Here is a 19,974-nt window from a genome sequence, read left to right on the forward strand (position 1 = left end):
CATAAAATCACGATCGACCCTGACTGCCACTACATGATAAAATGACCAGCTATTAAATTGGCTACACCGAGCAGGCTAGCTAACGTATTTCAAGCTTCTTGGTGAATCATCCAATTAATTCACTGATAATATAAGCCACATTGGCATGAGTTTCTATGAGTTCCCTTTTAGAGATCTTTTAGATTCTCATTAGTGTTGCCAGGACCTTTGCGATAGGAAAACGTCACAAGCTACAACAGAAAACCTTGCTTACTATTTGGGAAACGCATTTTATCTGTAAAAATCCACCACAATTATATTTGGAGGAAAATCAACACTTGTTTTAGAAATAAGCTATGACCACTCTCCTTTAACTACAAAACTCAGGATATACCTCATTCTATACGTGCCAGCACCTTGGTTTGCATCAGCTTGCTATATAGGTCACTCAAATTCAGGACATAGGGAACTTTCAGGGCTCTTTCCTCCTGGACCTATAACTTCAGAGCCAATCCTCTAAAACTAATGGGTAAGCTGCTTCATGACAAGGGCAGAAAATAAATCATTTCCCTACTAACCTTGTATTCGCAGTTCAGCTCTCCACTGAGTGAGGTAATAGGAAATAATTTTGTATGGCTGGGGTGGTTTGCAGTTAGGGGGGTCGCCATTGAGAGGTGGGGCTGTCATCTGTTTGTAGGGTGTGGGGTGTGTTTCAGTCGGGGCTCTGGGCCCCTCGATCAGGCGCTGAGTGTCTTTGAATGAAGGACCCACATGAGAGCCCACAAGCAGCTGCACACTTGGTTGCTTCTTGTGCTCGCCGCATGGTGAGCCTTCCCTGCTTGCTGCTGAGTTAATAACAGCAGCAGCGGGATGAGGCCTTTAAGTGGGCATTAATTGGCCACCTAAGGGCCTCAATTGATGGTAGGGCGGGAAGGCCTGCCCACCACAGACTTAATTGGGGTAGAAGCAGGAAGCTGGCAGGGTCCCCCCAACTGCCACCTTCCCACTTGATTAAATACCCTCACCACCAAACTCACCATGGGGGAGGGCGCGAGGTTCCTCCCATTAACTCCATTTCTCTCTCCATAGTTGTGGACAGATTTGTTGAGTATTTCCAGCATTTTCTGCTTTTACTCCACATTGAACAGCTGTACTACTTCATGCAGTTAATGGGTGAGATTAACGATCTTAGCTGGAGCCAAAGGGGAAAAGACCTTGTTAGGAAGTTAACAAAGTAGAAATGTAACTTTAAGCACAGCAACTTTGTTAGCATCTTGAAGGTTTACTTTTTCCATTGTTATGCATTTCTCAAATCATTGTCATCGTAATGTCAACATTCTTAAAATAAAACTATAGAATAAAAATTACAAACACCATATATAAGACAGAAAACAATATTTTATTGATGAAGTATTGGCTAATATCCTGGGGAGAAGTCCTCTTTTCTGCTGTGAAAAACATCACAGGATCTTTCATGTCCATCTGAGAAGGCAGGCAGGGTTACAGTTTGGCATCTCATCCAAAAGACGGCACCTCCAACAATGCAGCACCTCCTCAGCACTGCACTGAAGGTGTCAGTCTTGACGGATAAAGGCTTGAAGTGAATGTCTTCTCGCTCAGACACAAGAGCACCACCACTGACTCTAAATTTCTTTTAAAATGAGGATGCAAGATAAACATCTGAACAGAAATGTGACTTTGAAAACTGAAGTTGAGCAGCATACGATGCGAGGCAAGTTAATTTTAAGTAATTGTTTTGCTCTCATCAAATATCTATGCCGGTATGCAGCACAAACGTCACACAAGCAACTGTGCATGTTTATCTTTGGTACTTTGCATCATCTCATTTGCCAATCTGTCACCCTTAATAGCATTGTGTAACAAAGCAAAATGAGGGCACTGTCTGGGGCATTTCGAAGTAATATTGTCACAAAAATGAAAAGATTAACAGAAAAATATCAATTGCCATCCAAAAGAATGAGATGCTTGCTGCGTTTCCACTTAATTTGCTGCTTTCGGTCTCCAGTCTAGTGCTATTAGCTACTGCTTAAGGTGTTAAATTTAGCCAATATTCAGGTTACTGGTAGTGTATTAATAGAAGCAAAGAACAAGAGGGACTGTCAAAAGGTGGAGGATAAATGAGAGAACTATTAGCGCACTCCCTGAATGCACCTTGTGCAGTGTGATATGGAATGCTCACTTTCATTAACCATGTGGCTGTCTTCTTTCACTTTGGGAATTCACATCTAACGTTTCTAATTATAGAAACAGGAGCATACTGCCAAGGATAACAAATGTTGAAGGAACTTTTTCTAGTTTCCCAAACTAGGACATGCAGGATAAAGTTCACTCCCGCAAGCTTTCAAGCTGAATTTTTTTTTTGATCAAGTTCTACCTGAGAGAAAAAGTAAGTTCCACAGTTAAAACGAAAATAATCTTTTGCTGAACAAAATTGCATCTGATGTATGACTTAGCTACTTTCACTTTGTCTCTATTAGGGCATTCTAGAACTAAGCATTGGGCCAATAGATCTACCGCAGTGATTTGTTCCACATTCGCATGGTGCAGTTTGCTGTCCTTGAAGTAACACATGGTGCAGTGAGCTTCAAGTAATCGTTAATCTTTTGCAATTTCAATGGATAGAGCCTGTTTTTCTTTTAATTCCTTCATGGGCTGTGTGGGCTTCACTGGCAAGGTCAGCATTTGTTGCCCACCCCTTAATGCCCTTGAATTGAGTGGCATGCTGGACCAATTAAGAGGGCAGTTTAGAGTGAACCACGTTGTTGTGGATCTAGAATCACGTGTAGACCAGACCTGGTAAGGGTGGCGGATTTCCTTCCCTAAAGGGCATTGGTGAACCAGATGGGTTTTTACGGCAATCATTGATAGTTTCATAAAAACAAAAAGCTAAAAGCTACTGCGGATGCTGGAAATCCAAAACAAAAACAGAATTACCTGGAAAAACTCAGCAGGTCTGGTAGCATCAGTGGAGAAGAAATCAGTTAACGTTTCGAGTCTTCTGCCGAAGGGTCATGAAGACTCGAAACGTTAACTGATTTCTTCTCCACTGATGCTGCCAGACCTGCTGAGTTTTTCCAGGTAATTCTGTTTTTGTTATTGATAGTTTCATGGTCGCCTTTAAATTCCAGATTTTATCAATTGGATTTCAATTGCGCCATCTGCTGCGGTGGGATTTGAAACTGTCCCCCCACAGCCAGTGACATTACCACTTCACCACCATCTCCCCCTAAAATGTGACTGACAACAGGGGGATTTAGAAAACAAACATTCTCCTAAGAAATATTTTGGCTGGTTAAACAATTGAATAGGTTTGTGTGGGAGGGGGGAATTGTAGGAGGGGACAGCATGAATTTGCAAGGTTATGGAAGGGGCAGGAGAATGGGATTAATTGGAAGAACTGGCACAGGCAAGTTGGGCAGAATGGCCTCCTCCTGTGGTGTAACATTCTATGATTCTAACCCCAGCAGATCACAGGAAGATTTTTTAAAAATGTAGTCAATGCGCAGTCTGAAAAGCAAGACTGTACTGTCTACATAAAATGAACCAACTGTGTGGAAGGCAAATTAAGTCCCTTAAACTGTAGAGTTTTAAAAGGAAGCAAAATAGTGCTGACCCAGGAGGAGTAGATAGAGCGCGGATATTCCACAGAAGTAGGTTTTATAAGATTTGCATCATACAAGTGCAGATGATCTGATGAGTGAGGGGCATTATCCTAATGAATGAGTTGAAAGGTTATGCTCATGAATTTGACATATATTTCAATCCATATAGAGTATGCATGTGTAGGACAGCTGTTGATATTTTCAATTGCGCTTTTAAGAATGATTTACGCTGCCTCCTTGGTGCAATTTTTCAAGTTCAGGGATTGTAGAAAGTTGCTTCTCATGGAAGGACATGAATGGGAATGGAATTTATGGGGACATATTTCCATCAGGAGCGCTCTGGTTTGTCCACTGTTTTCTCTGCGCAAGAGGACACTCTTCTGGGCAAAGGTGAATAGCCAGAGGTCATGGTCCACATTGGTACTAATGACATAGGTAGGAAGAGATATGAGACTCTGAAAGCAGATTTTAGGGAGTTAGGAAAGGAATTAAAAAGCAGGACCTCAAAAGCAGTAATCTCAGGATTACTCCCAGTGCCACGTGCTAGTGAGCACAGGAATAGGAGGATTGAGCGACTGAACATGTGGCTGGAGAATTGGTGTAGGGGGGAGGGCATCAGATTTCTGGCACTTTGGGACCGATTTTGGGGCAGGTGGGAACTGTACAAGATCGACGAGTTGCACCTTAACAAGACTGGGACTAACATCCTTGCAGGGAGATTTGCTACTGCTGTTGGGGAGGGTTTAAACTAGGTTGGCAGGGGGATGGGAACCTGAGAGGGAGCTTAGACCAGAGGGAAGCAAAACGTAACCGGAAGTAGAAAAGTAGTAAGTGAAATTAGAAGGCAGGTGAAGTGAAGTGAAGTCAAATGGAATCAGAATGCAAAATAACATTAAAAAGATGAAGTTCAGGGCACTCTACATGAATGTACACAGCATTGACAAGAATGTAGATGATTTGAAGGCACAAATAGAGGTAAATGAGTATGATTTTTAATTGCCTTTATGGAAACGTAGATACAGGGTGACCAAGACTGGGAACTGAATATTCAAGGATATTCGTCATTTACGGAGGATAGGCAAAAAGGAAAAGGAGGTGAGGTAGCGCTGTAAATAAGGGATGAGATCAATACATTAGTGAGAAAGGATCTTAGATCGAAGGATCAAGATGTAGAATCAGTTTGGATGGAGATAAGAAACAAGAAGGGGCAGCAAACATTGGTGGGAGCTGGTTATCGGTCACCAAACTGTAGTAGCAACATTGGGCACGTATAAATCCAAATATTAAGGCTGAATGTAACTTTGGAAAGAGAATAATAATGGGCAATGTCAATTTACATATAGACTGGGTAAACGTAATTAGCACTAATGCTGTGTGGAATGAATTCCTGGAGCGTGTATGAGATGGGTTTCTGGAGCAGTATGTTGAAGAACCAATTAGGGATCGGGCTATTTTAGATTTAGTATTATGTAATGAGAAAGGGCTAATTAATAACCTTGCTGTAAAGGAGCCTTTAGGAAATAGTGACCATAATATGATTGAAGTTTGAAAGTGATATAGTTCATTCTGAAACTAAAATATGAACTATGAAGGTTAGCTGGCCATGATAGATTGGGAAAATATACTAAAAAAAATGGTGGACAGGCAATGGCTAGTATTTAAAGAAATATTACATGGTCCACAACAAAAATATATTCCTCTAAGGCACAAAAGTCCAGCAAGAAACATGAATCAACATTGGCTAACAAAAGGAGTTAGGGATTGCATTAGATCAAAGGGAATGGCTTTTCAGGTTGCCAGAAAGAAGTGGTAAGCATGAAGGTTAGGATCAATTTCGAATCCAGCAAAGAATGACCAAGAAATTGATAAACAAAGGGGAAAAAGAATATGAATGTAATCTAGCGAGAAACATAAAAGCCGACTGTAAAAGCTTCTTTAAGGATGTGAAAAGGAAAATATTAGCAAGGACAAATGTGGGTCCATTACAGGCGGAGGCAGGAGAATTTATAATGGAGAATAGGGAAATGGCAGAGAAACTAAATAATTACTTTGTATCTGTCTTCACGAAGAAAGATACTGAAAATCCCCGAGATACAAGGGAACCAAGGGGAAGGAACTGAAAGAAATTAGTATTGATAAAGAGGTAGGACTCAAAAAATTAATTGGATTGAAGGTTAATAAATCCCCTGGACCTGATGAGCCACAACCCAGAGTGTTGAAGGAGGTTCATTGGTGATTATCTTTCAACATTCTATAGATTCTGGAAAGGTTCCTGCGGACTGGAAAATAGCAAATATAACCTCACTATGTAAGAAGGGAGGGGCAGAGAAAACAGAGAATTACAAACCTGTTAATTTAGTGTCAGTAGTAAGGAAAATGTTAAAATCTATCATAAAGGATTGATAACTGGAAAATAATGACATGATTGGGCAGAATCAACATGAGTTTCTGAAACAGAAATCATGTTTGACAAACCTGTTGGAGTTTTTTGAGGATGTTACCTGTAGCATAGATAAAGGAGAACCAATAGATGTATTTGGATTTTCAGAAGACTTTATAAAGGTCCCACACAGGAGGTTAGTAAACAAAACTATAACACATGGGATTGGGGGTAATATGCTGGTAGGAATTGAGAATTGGTCAGCACATTGAAAACAGAGTAGGAATAAACAGGTCATTCTTAGGATGGCAGGCTGTGACTCGTGGGGTACCGCAAGAATCAGAACTGGGGCCCCAGCTATTCACAATCTAGATAAATGATTCGGATGCAGGGACAAAATGTAATATTTCCAGATTTTCTAATGAAACAAAACTGGGCGGGAATGTAAGTTGTGAGGAGGATGCAAGGAGGCTTCAAGGGGACTTGGACAGGCTAAGTGAAGGTGCAAGAACACTGCAGGATGAACATAATGTGAAGAAGTATGAAGCTATTCACTTTGGTAGAAAAAAACAGAAATGCAGAGAATTTCTTAAATGGTGAGCAGCTGGCAAGTGTTAATGTCCAAAGGGAGCTGTCCATGTTCATGAGCCACTAAAGGCTAGCACGCAGGTGCAGCAAGCAATTAGGAAGGCAAGTGGTATACTGGCCTTCATTGCAAAGGGATTTGAGTACAGGAGCAAAGGTGTCGTGCTGCAGTTGTATAGAGCCTTGGTGAGACCATACCCGGAGCATTACATACAGTTTTGGTCTCCTTATCTAAAGAAAGATATGCTTGCCATAGAGGGACTGCAATGGAGGTTCACCAGACTAATTCCTGGGCTGGTAGGATTGTCTTATGAAGAGAGATCGAGGAAACTGGGCCTGCATTCTCTAGAGTTTCAAAGAATGAGAGGTGATCTCATTGAAACAGGGGGGTGACAGGGTAGATGTGGATTGGATGTTTCCCCTGGCTGATGAGTCTAGAACCAGAAGGCACAGTCTCAGAATAAGGGTGGGCCATTTAAGACAGAAATGAGGAGGAATTTCTTCACTCAGAGGGTGGTGAATCTTTGGAATTCTCTACTCCAGAGGGCTGTGGGAGCTCAATCACTGAGCATGTTCAAAACAGAAATCAATAGATTTCTTTTTTTTTAACTCATTCATGGGATCTGGGCTTCGTTGGCTGGGCCAGCATCTATTGCCCATCCCTAGTTGCCCTTGAGAAGGTGGTGGTGAGTTGCCTTTTTGAACCACTCTGGATACTAATGACACCTGGGGATATAACGCAGGGAAAGTGGCGTTGAGGTAGATGATCAGCCATGGTGCAGTGAACTGAATGGTGGAGCAGGCTCGATGGGCCTAATGGCCAACTCCTGTTCCTATGTTCCGAAGAGCTAACTGGCCATTTTTACAGGAATTTCCAGGCCTCCCCACTGAGGTTACAGCAGACCAGCAGGAGAATTTTCCTGTTCATGTTTGGCACAATCACAGTCTACGTCAGCGCTGGTCTATAAATTGGAGTTATTGCTGCTGAGCTGCCCTTTTTCTGCATTTGGAAACAGGACCATGCAATGATTTCATTTGCCAACAATATGGGTCCATAACTTGCTGGAGAGCAATATCTTGCTGCATGTCTCGTTGGTTAGGCTTTTACCCTCACCCTTCAGCTTGAAAATGTTTTGCACCCCAAAGTGCTGAAGTCTGAGCTGTTAACAAAGGCAACAGGCATCCAAAACCTTGATGAACGATGAGACCAACAACGTATCTCCGTCACAAATGAAACTTAAAGATTGAGCAAGAAACAGGAAGGATAGAGAAGGAAGTTAGGTGAATTGGGGATACGTCAGGCACAGAAAGAGGAATAAAGAGAGGAGAAGAACAAATCGATGAAGAGATAAAGAGACTGAAAGGAAAAGAAAGAAAAATATTAAAACATTTAAAAATCTCCAGCCACAATTTATGACCTGTAAGAATGAGGCTCCAGAGTTTAAACTGTTCCCCTTCTGAGTGAAGAGGTTGAGTGGCAATGCAGGAACATAAATCTCAGCATTAAAAGAGTCCCACACTGTTCAGCTGTTAACGACCAGCACTAATTCTCTGCAGCATGGTTAATTCATGATTTCACAAATACACGAATTTCTTGAAACTCACAGGGAGATTAAAGGCGAACTGTTGTTTCCACAAGACTAACAGTAAAGTGGTGCAATTCGTCTAGAATTTTATGGTGATTCGCTATCTATGGGGTATCTCTCTTTTACCATAGGATGCTGGACGATCTATACAATAGTAACAGTAAGCGTGTTAAACTTGCAATTATTTTGCCAGAAGAATCTGGCCCATTCTGTCATTTAGAAAAAAGATCTCTTCTTGGTGTGTGTATGTTTCCAACATAACATTTTTTATCATCATCAAACAAAATGTCAGGATGGATTTTTATTGCCCTGTGGAGTTCCAAATGCCCCAGCAAGATGCATAGAGACAAATGTCACCAAGAAGCAACCAGCGACTTGAACCCCAGAACCCAAACTGCAAAATCTCCACACATACACAAACACACACAAAAACATACAGTCTTACTGAAAAATACATACACCCACAAGAATGCGCACATCCACAATATAACTGCTTGGATTTTGCGGTAGGAATAATGGTGAGGCTATCGGCACTTATGGAGAAATCAGACAGCTTCTGGCCTCTGCACACATGCAGTTAAAAATAGAAAGCCTTGCATTTACATTGCGTCCTTCATGACCTCAGGACATCCCAAAGAGTTTTGCAGCTAATAAAGTACTTTTAAAGTGCAGTCACTGTTGTAACACGTGAAACACAGCAGCATATTTGAGCACAACACGCTCTCACAAAGAGCAGTGTGATAATTGAGGGATAAGTTTCTCCCAAAACACTGGGGATAACTTCTGTAATCTTTGTTGAAATAGTATCTCGGGATCTTTTACCTCCAACTGAGAGAACAACTGAAGCCTTGGTTTCACATCCCATCCAAAATATAGCCTCTCCAACAGTTTGCAACGGTGTGATAAGCCTGGGTTACTACCAAACAATATCTCTGGCATTGATGTGGAGTCTCTTTCCTTCAGGTTTTAATTATTGTTGGAGATTTGGAAAGGAAACTCGCTCTTTATCCCTTACTTTTCCCTTTCTTTATTTCATTTTTGTGCATGATTTTACACTAAATCAAATATTCTAATCCGCACTCCCTGTATTAGACTCCGATTGGCTCAGTGAGGATTTTTCAATCAGATTGGTTGAGACATTGTTTGAACAAGTCCCATACTCTCTGTTGAGGCTGCCATGGTGGATTAGGCTATTGATGATAGAAAGCTGCTGCTTAATGGCCACAAAACATCTGTGCAAAACTCTAAGCGCAATGAGCAGTGAGGACTGTTTGATCTCTGCTGGCTACAAAATATGCAATACAGTCAGTCCTCACTTAAGTTGTGGTTCCTGAAAATCGTGACTTTAATTGAAACGACTTGAAGTGAAACATGGGTTCCGTAGGAATCAATGTTAAAAGTGTAGTTAGGTTCTGTTGGACCTTCCTTATCAGGAAAAAAAACATTAAAACATTATACCCTGTAAGTTGAAAAATTTCACATTGCTAAATTCCTTCATTGGTAAATGAAATATTTTAACTTGTAAATTAAAATAAATGTTATCAAAGGAAAATGGAACTTTCCACTTACTGTGCTTCCTGCTCGCTGCTGAACCTCCAACTCCCTGAACCTCCTGGTCACTGCAGAGCCTTCCACCCACCAACCTCCTACTTGTGGCCTCTCCCCATGCCTGATCCACCCTCTCGTCAAACATCCCGCTCCATGACTCACCTTCTCACCACTTCCCTCTCCTGAACCTGCATTCCCGTTCAAGATCGAGGTCAGATCCAATGCTGGAGCTCTGGGACTATGAAAGCGCGAGTCCTGATGCTGCAGAGGTGCCGAGCTGGGGCTCCCGCTCACCACGTCTCTCTCTTGAATCCTCGCTGTGGTGAATAGTGGGGCAGGAGGAGCAGCTTCGAGCCATTTTAAAAAAACATGAATTAAAACAACCCCAGCTCGGCACTCTCCCCTGTACCACTGGGACACGTACTTTCACAATTCCGGAGCTCCGACTTCAGATCGGAGCTGGATCTTGAATGGGAACGCAGGATCCAGCAAGGAGAAGCAGTGAAAAGGTGAGTCAGGGTGAGGGAGGTTTCACAAGAGGGTGGGTTGGGCACGAAGGGATGTCGCAAGTCGGAGGTCAGCGAGGGGGAGAGGTCAGAGGGTCAAGCATGGGGAGAAGCCGCAAGTCGGAGAGTCAAGGAAGAGGCGAGGCTGCAAGCCGGAGGATCGAGCACAGGGACAGGCTGCAAGTCGGAGCGTTAGACAGCGGGAGAGGCTGCCTCAAAATTGTACCAATTGGGTCAAGCAGGAAATGACATTAAAACAAATCTTGCGAAGTTCAACAAGATTACAGTCTCCACTAACTGACAGGTGTTAAAGCGAAACGACATTAAACAGGGCAACACTAAATGGCTACTCACTCTAATGATAAAGAGCCAAAGGGGCAATATTCTGGTGAACATAAGGGGAATAGCAACAATACAATAGAAGTATTAGCGGCAAAACCATAATGCACATTCCTGAATACAGAGCAGTAATTAGCGCAAACTCCTCCAACCTCAGAATGACAAAAGAAATTAAGTTAAAATCACAATTGCACTGAAATAATTAACAGTTCATCTCATTATGAATGCTCACAACAACTAGGAGTTGGCTCTAAATTAACTCAGCAATCAAAAATTTATCTTTGGATCAACTTAACCTATCTCCTCTTACTAGACTGGGAGCCTCAGCACCATACCTACGTGCTGTAGTTCATTATGTAGGTCACAGACTCCATTAGCTGTGTCAGTCCCATTCTCCCTCCAACTTTAGTATTCCACAGCCAAGTTAGCTCCCACAGTATCAATGTGTTCTACTGCTTCAATAGTGCTGTTGTGAATTCATTATGTGTGCACATCTACCTGAACGCAGATGCAAAATAACTCATTCTATTTATTTTTAATCAGACAACCAGAGTACCTGCTTAAAAGACCTGTACACTGTAGTTATTACTTATTTAGGCAAATGTAATTTTTATGTGCTGTGGTTCTTCCAGGGGTTGCTATTTGCAAAAAGATAAATAATTCAGCTTAAATAGTTAGAAAATTTATGGCCAAGATTATCCTGCTGCCCTCGGGCTATATTTCCAGGAATGACAGGGGAGATTTGTAGGCTTGATTTCATGATGGCGCTTTTTAAAATGTAGTCATGTTATGCAGGTTAACGTTGGTTAAGAAAATCTGGGCTGCACAGTTTAATGCACTGTTTGGAAACACACAGTGGGTCAGGCAACCTCTGTGGAGAGAGAAAGAAGAGTTCACATTTCCATTTGATGATCTTAGTCACAGCTGGTTGCTCAACAACAAGTTATATTTATACGGTGCTTTTGGCGTAATGAAACGTTCCAAGGTGCTTCACAGGAAGCATTACAAAGCAAAGTATGACATCGAGCCACATAAGGAGATATCAGATCAGATGACCAAAAGATTGGTCAAAGAAGTATGTTTCAAGAAGTGCCTTAAAGGAGGAAAGCAGAGTAAAGAGGTAGAGAGATGCAGGGACGGAATTCCAGAGCTTGGGGGCCTGGGCAACTGAAGACACGGCCACCGATGGTGGAGCAATTATGATTGGGGATCGACAAGAGGCTTGAATTAGAGCAGCACAGATACATTGGAGGATTCTGATAATTTAGTCATTGGTCTCAAAGGTTAACTCTGATCTGCTGAGTGTCTCTAGCACATTCTGTTTTTATTTCTGATTTTCAGCCTCCACGGTATTTCGATTTTGTTTTACTGCATTATCTGTCTGACCTAACAATCACTGCTTGTGAAACTAGGTTGGAATGTATAGTGGCCAACCTGCACACTCTGGCAGACAGAGGAAGTCCTTTTGCAAACCCTGGGGAGTATTGTGTGCTTTTCTCACTTGTTTATATACAGCACAAAATCAACTTTGTGCTCTATGCCAGTGCCTCTTACTTGAGAGAAGTAACTCAGCAGCAAATATTCTAGTTTTATTCAGTTCTATGAATCAAATTCTTTGAAAGGTAAAATGAGACGCCTCATTAAAACAGTATTTTATTTTTAAATCTTTAGTGTACATGGGACAGAGGGTGTGATAGCATTGTGGTTATGTCATTGAGCTAGAAATACAGAGGCCTGGACACATGACCTGGTGAAGTCAGTTTGAATCCTAGCATGCCAGGCAATGACATCTCAAACAAGAGAGAATCCAACCATCGCCCCTTGACACTTGATGGCATTACCATCACTGAATGCCCCACTATCAACATCCTGGCAGTTACCATTAACCAGAAACAGAACTGTACTAGCCATATAAATACTGTGGATACAAGAGCCGGTCAGAGGCTGGGAATTCTGCGGCGAGAAACTCATCTCCTGACTTCCCAAAGTCTGTTCACCATCTACAACGGACAAGTCAGGAATGTGGTCCGCTTGCCTGGATGAGTGCAGCTCCAACAACACTCAAGAAGTTTGATATTATCCAGGACAAAGCAGCCCGCTTAATTGGCACCCCATCCACCACCTTTAATATCCACTTCCTCCACCACCGATGCACAGTGGCAGCATATGTACCATCTACAGCATGTATTGCAGGAACTCACCACTGCTCAGTAGACAGCACCTTCTAAACCCATTACCTAGAAGGACAAGGACAGCAGATGCATGGAAATATCAGCACCTGCAAGTTCCCTCCAAGTCACTCACCATCCTGACTTGGAAATATATCATTGTTCCTTCACTGTCGTTGGGTCAAAATCCTGGAACTCCCTCCTTAACAGCGCTGTGGGTGTACCTACACCACATGGACTGCAGCGGTTCAAGAAGGCAACTCACAGTATCACAGTATCTTTATAGTGCAGAAGAGGGCAATTGGCCTATTGAGTCTGCACTGGCTCTCTGAAAGAGCATTCCACCTAGTCCTACTCCCCTGCCTTATCCCCGTAACCTTGCACATTCTCTCTCTTCAGGTAGCAATCCAATTCCCTTTTGAATACCTCAATCGAACCTGCCTTCACCACCCTTTCAGGAGGTTTGTTCCAGACTCCAACCACCATCTGGGTGAAAAAAGTTTTTCTTCACATCGCAGTTACTCCTGTTGCCAATTATTTTGAATCTGTGTCTTCTAGTTCTCTTCAATGCGAACAGTTTCTCACTATTTTCCCTGTCCATACACCTCAGGATCTTGAATACCTCTATCAAGTCTCCTCTCAGCCTTCTTTTCTCCAAGGAAAACAGTCCCAGCCTCTCCAATCTATCCTCACAGCTACCACCACCTTCTCAAGGTCAATTAGGGATGGGCAATCTAGCTAGTGACACCCACATCCTGTTAGAGAATAAAACAAAAATTAATTAAATAAAGCCAGCTCCAAATTGACACTAGGGTGAAGCAGAGCGTGAGTTAATTGAGGAAAAATATTTCACTTTGCTTTGTTTTGAGAGAAACTGTTCCTCTTGATGAAAGGATCAAGGACTAAAGAACACTGATTTCGGGTGATTGACATGGCATAAGAAGCAATGACGACATCAGGATTTTTTTAATGCAGTGGTTAGGATCCGGAAAGCATTGCCTGAGAGTGTGGTGGTGACGGATTCAATCAAAACCTTAAGCAGAGAAGAGGACCATTATCTGAAGAGAAAAAATTTGCATGGCCACAAGGAAAAGGCAGGGGGGAGTGGGCCTAAGTGAATTGCTCTTGCAGAGAGCCAACATGGACATGACATGCCAAATGACCTCCTTCTGTGCTATAACCGTTGTATGATTCTATGATCCAATAATAATCCAATCTGCTGCCAACCTCCAAAGGATTCTGAGTCGTTCAAACAGGTTCAACCATTTTCAATGCCAGATAGTAACAATTACCAGTTGAATAAGTATCAAGGCCCATAAAACTTACTGGTTTAGTTGATTTTGCAGGCTTCACCTGGAAGTTGTAAGCAAGTTGTTACACTGTTCACATAACTGACATGCAGAAAAATACTGACAATAAAGCAGCCATTGGACCAGGCCCTTTAAAAAATGAAGCAGTGAGTTTGCAACATGATTAATTCAATTTACTGTTCATGCTCTCGGATAATGCACCACTTCTCTCTCTAAGTGCCTGCGTGCTCTTTTACTCAGGAAATGAATTAAATGTGTGTGGTACGCCGGTCAAAAAACATAACTATGCAAAGCGACTCACTCAGAAAATAAGGCTCCAAAAACAATTTGTTAGTTTACCTTGTAAACCATTTTCTCCCCACATGCTAATTCCCCAGTGAATGGGTCTTTGGGCCAACTGATCAGAAATGACTCCTTGCCTCCGTCAAATTTTAGCAATTTTCCGGACCGGTGTCACTCAAAAAAAAAAATTGTAAGCAATTAATTGTTATATAGGTTCCTTGATTGATTACACACTCATCTGTCAGATTTAAGTGCCTTGTTTCACAAAAGTACATTTTCTTTTGAAAATTCAGCCCTCAGCACAGTCTTTACCCAGATATGCAAAGCAGTAAAGTTGAAAACTTGTTCAATGCTAAAGGATTTTCCAACGAATGGTTTCCAACAGACTTGACGATGGAAAATGTATTCCCTCCGTAGAAGTCTTCAATCGGAAAAATGTCATCCTTTCAACAGATAAGAGCTTGATTTCTCCATCAGGAAGCTACTTATGCTTGGTATATAGAACTCAGTTTAAGGATCTTCTATACTTGGGCACAGGCATGATTATCATTCCATTGGGAATTATCCGTACAAAATATATATACTTTTTAAAGCCCTACTATTAAAACAGTCAGGCTATATATAAAAAAAAAAGACTGACATTTATATAACTCCCCTGACAACCTCAAGACATCCCAAAAGTGTGTCATAGCCAATGATATACTTTTGAAGTGTAGTCATTGTTGTGATATTGGAAATGCAGCAGCCAATTTGCACACAGCAAAATCCCACAAACAGCAATGAGATAATAACCAACTAATATGTTTCTAGGTGTTGGCTGAAGGATATACATTGGACAGAACACTGGGGACAACTCCAGTGATGAGTACAATGGGATATTTTATATCCACCTGAGAGGGAAGGCAGGTCCTTGGTTTAAGACCTCCCCTGAAAGATGGCTTCTCTAACTGTGCAGCACTCCCTCAGTATTACACTGGGCTGACAACCTAGATTTTGTGCCAGAGAAAGAGGTGCATATCATAGCAAAAGCAGCGGCTGTTCAGTTGGAAAATGATCTGCACCTTAACCCTATTTACCCACCTTTTCTCCATATCCCTTGACCCCCTATCCAAGAAAAATCTATTGATCTAAATCTTGAAAGCCCCAAGTGGGCCAGTATCAACAGTCTTTTGGAGAAGAGAGTTCCAGATTTCTACTGCTCTCAGTAGAAGTGCTTCCTGATTTTGCTGTTGTACGGCCTGACTTCACCAAGGGACCCTCCACTTCGAACACCACCACCACCCCTCAGCCACCCAGACTCTCCCTCAACATCCTGCATAGGCTACATAGGAAAGAATAGGTATTGTAACTTTACATTAACTCTCCAGTCTGCAGTGTAGTTTCTAATGGTCTGTGTCACTACATAGAAACAGAAATAGGCCATTTAGCCACATGGGCCAGTTCTGCCATTCAATTTGATCATGGCTGACCTGCACTTAAACTCTATCAACCAGCCTTGGTTCTGTAAACTGCACCCTTGCCTAACAAAATCTGTCAATCTCAGTTTTGACATTTTCAATTGACTTCCTTCGTCAGCAACTTTTTGAGGGGAGAGTGTTCCAGATCTCCATTATCCTTAGGGGAAAGGCTTCCTGACATCAATCCCCCCACCAACCTAGCTCTAATCTTAAGGTTAAGTACCCTTGTTATGTACCCGCAACCCCCACCCACCCCAACAGAGGAAAGAGTTTCTCACTATCTATCCTATCAACTCCTCTGGACAAATTCTGTAGCCTGTCACATGTCACTTCAATCGACTTCACCCTCACTTCTTCCTGCAGAATTGTTCCAGCAGGCACAAGGCACTCCTGCACAATTGGCCATTTCTACCCAGTCTATTGCTTTTTTCCAACAAAATATGGGAGCACCTTGGATAGAAAATATTCCATTCTAGGCTTCATTTTGTCTTTCTCTTTGTCACATTTGTTCTAATTTTAAAAAAGAGATTATTTCAAGATCAATATACAAATAAAATTGTCCTCTTCAAAGAATGAATCATCTCTTGGCTATTGGCTTAGGCTAAAGCTGAATATTATCACACTATTGGTTTAGTAACAGCTTTCATTCTGCTAGGAAGCCATCTGATGTCTCTACTACTCCATCAGATGCTGGGGCAAATATGTTGAAGTAGTTACATACACAATACCTTTCTGCTCAAGTAGGAGTCTCTGGGGTGAATTTTATATCCCACCCCCCCCACAGCCGGTGTATTTGAAAGTGGGGCCACATAAAATAAAGTGGGTGGCCAGCCCACTGCCTTCCCGCCCATCCCTGACCTGTCACCCATATTAAGGGCGTGGGTAAGGTCTGGCAGCCTGCCCGCCCTAAAGCCTACTGAGGCCCTTAATTGACCAGTTAATTAGTGGTCACTTAAAGACCACATTCCACCTCCGCTGCAATAATACGTGCGGCTGGGGTAGGCGGAAGGAAGGCAGCCAGGCCGACAGGTTTCACTGCATGGGTAAAGGTCAGATCGGGCGAAGAGGAGCGCCCCCTTTCACTAATGTACTCATAGGTTATTTCCATAATTCTGTTTATCCTTTACTAACCTGACTGTTTAACACTAAAGAATAACTTCAAGCAGCTCAGATTATTCACATCACCTGTTTCAACACCACCTAGTACCAAATACATTCGCAAGCAGTGCAGCATCTCATTTTATCTACTTCCCTGTCCCTTTCATCTCACGGGGAGCTGCAATAAGTTGAGGTAAGTAGTAACATTAAGGGTTTTTGCCAACAAGGAGGTTTCTTCCAAAGTGTTTTAATGGTAAATATGTTATATTAAAACTGTCTCTTTGATGTATTTGAAACTTGTCAACATTTTGATGTAAGCTGAATGCTCCGCACCATTCATGGTCTCAACAAATATGGTATGAGTCAAAGGTGTTCACTGCAGAAACTCCCCCTGAGCTCACCTTTGCACAAGATCCAACTGTTCATCCTACCTTAAAAGGAGAAGGCATCTCAGTGATGGGACTGGCAGGAAGCGAATGAGTGCTGCTGGCAGGACTCATCTCTGCACTCTGAAACAAGAAGGGAAGACCATCAAATTCACTTCAAGGTGAGTGACAACATTTTGGGATTCTTATCTGCAATGTCACTTTCCCCTTTAGACATATCATTTCATTCTTCACGATAGCTTTACCTTCATGACAGACAAACAGAAAACCTTGGGCTGGATTTTCCAGTCCCCTGGCTGCTCTCCAAATTTTCCAGTCCCATCTGCGCCAATTCCCACCACTGGCAGGACCAGAAATTCCTGCCCAAAGTCAGCAGACTTTTGGCTGCTCTCCAACTTTCCTGGTCCCGCCCACGCCACTTCCCATCGCTGGCAGGACTGGAAAATCCTGGCCATTGTGTTATTAACAAAAAAGACTTGCATTTATCACAAAATCACTACAGTGCAGAAGGAGGCCATTCTGCCCATCATGTACGCAGCAGCTCTCCGAATGAGCAACTCTCCTAGTACCCAGCCTTCTCCCTGTAACCCTGCACATTTTTTCTTTTCAGGTAACAGTCGAATTCCCTCTTGAATGCCTTAATTGAACCTGCTTTTACCACACTCTCTGGCAGTGCACTGCAGACGTTAACCATTCACTGTGTGAAAAAGCTTTGCCTTATGTCATCTTTGCTTCTTTTACCAATTACTTTAAATTGTTGCCCTCTCATTCTTGATCCTTTCATGAGGGGCAACAGTTTCTCACAATCTACACAGTCCAGGCCCTTCATGATTTTGAATACCTCCATCAAATGTCCCCTTAGCCTTCTCCAGAAAAAAACAATTCCAACTTCTCCAATCTATCTTCGTAGCTGAAGTTACTTAACCCTGGAACCATTCTTGTGAATCATTTCTGCATTCTCTCCAATGTCTTCACAGCTTTCTTTGTACATATTTATATAGCTCCTTTCATGACCCATACAATCTCCCAAAGCACTCTACAGCTGATGAAGTACTTCTGAAGTCTCATCACTGTTGTAATGTAGGAAATATGGCTGCCAATGTGTGTACAGCAAGTTCCCACAATAGCAACGTAAGAATAACCAGATAATCTTTTTTGTGTGGCACTGATTGAAGAATAAATATTGGCAAGGACACTGGGGGCTAACTCACTTGTTCTTCAAAATAGTGCCATGACAGCTTTTACACAGACAGGGCCTGGGTTTAACATCTCATCTGAAAGATAGTACCTCCGGCTGTGCAGCACTCCCTCGATTTCAGTAATGCACCAATCTCACCAGCCCACTTGTTGTTTCACATTTTATAGTGCTAATTAAACAAGAATGCTAGTTGTCTATACTGAAGATCTGAACGTAAGCCAATCCAGCAGACACATACTTCAGTTATCTTGCTGTTCTTTGAGTCTCAGCATGACGAACAGAACCTCTGGTGCCATTACTATTGGTCCAGGGCTCTTGCTACCAACGAGTCACTCATTTGTTTCTCTGCAGCTTTCAAATATTGTGGCAAAGAATTTTTAATTGCCAGCAGTAGATGAGAGGTTACAATTAGTTCTCACCCTGTGATGTTAAAAGTGTCACATGAGGATACTTATGATTGATTGAGCATTGCATGCTCAAAGTCAATCAGAACATTCAAATCCTGTGACAGAATATGGAAGATGATTCTGTCTAGCTGAGTTGCTCTTGCAGAGAGATGGCATGGGCACAATGGGCCAAATGGCCTCCTTCTGTGCTGCAACCATTCCATGATTCTAAAATTCTCAAATACAAGCCACTTCTTCAAAAAAAAGGGGCATATTTGTATTTATTATTTGAAAAATATCACAAGTGATATTTATTCCCCTGTTCTGTACATTGACATGAAGTTGCGCAACAAATTAGAATGAAGTTTGTATTTATTATCAGCTGTTTTCTACTGTCCTCATGCAAAAATATTAAAAGGTTTTATTGAAACTTTTGTTTAATAGTATTGCTCAGTAATCACATAAACAAATTTGCACTCGGAAACTGGAAATATAATTTGAAAATTTGCGGATGACAAATACTGAAGATATTCATCAACTTACGGAACAGGTGTGTAAATGGCAAGTGATCTTTTTAGACAAGTAGTACATTTTGATAGCAAGAATAAGCAAGCCACCTACTCCTTGGAAAATAACTGTATAAATGGGGAAGAGGAGCAGGGGGATCTGAGGGTACAAATACATAAATCGCTAAAGGTAGCAACACAAGTTAACCAAAGCCATAAAAAAAAACAAATTCTTGGGATTCATTTCTAAAGAAATTGAGCTGAAAAACTATGTTAAACTTGTATGGATCCTTGATTAAAATACACCAGGAGTATTATGAGAAGTTCCAGTCTCCATATTATAGAAAAGATATAGAGATACTGAAGAAGGTGCAAAAAAGGTGTAGCAGATGATACCAGAATGGAAAGGTTATACTTATGGAAATATTCCTCTGGAAAAGGGAAGACTGAGGGGTAACCTGATAGAGGACTCTAGCATTCTGGAAGGATTCGACAGGCTGGGCATAAAGCAGATGTTGCCACTTGCAGAGCAGACCAGAGCTAGGGGCCTTAAATATAAGATAGTCATTAATAAAATCAATTCTTTTGGATTTCAGGAGAAACCTCTTTATCCAAAGAGTGGTTAGAACGTAGAAAT

General features: G+C 41.9%; 1 protein-coding gene across 1 annotated transcript in view; it reads right to left on the reverse strand.

The window, feature by feature from the left end:
• The window catches only part of ccser1 (coiled-coil serine-rich protein 1), a 1,189,706-nt gene that overhangs the window by 556,959 nt on the left and 612,773 nt on the right, over window positions 1–19,974 (reverse strand). The window contains exon 7 of the mRNA XM_078570902.1: window positions 17,293–17,370. Within this exon, the coding sequence (XP_078427028.1) occupies window positions 17,293–17,370 (78 nt within the window). The remainder of the gene's footprint in view (window positions 1–17,292; window positions 17,371–19,974) is intronic.

Source organism: Cetorhinus maximus, chromosome 1 (assembly GCF_964194155.1).
Source record: "Cetorhinus maximus chromosome 1, sCetMax3.hap1.1, whole genome shotgun sequence".
Lineage (NCBI taxonomy): Eukaryota > Metazoa > Chordata > Chondrichthyes > Lamniformes > Cetorhinidae > Cetorhinus > Cetorhinus maximus.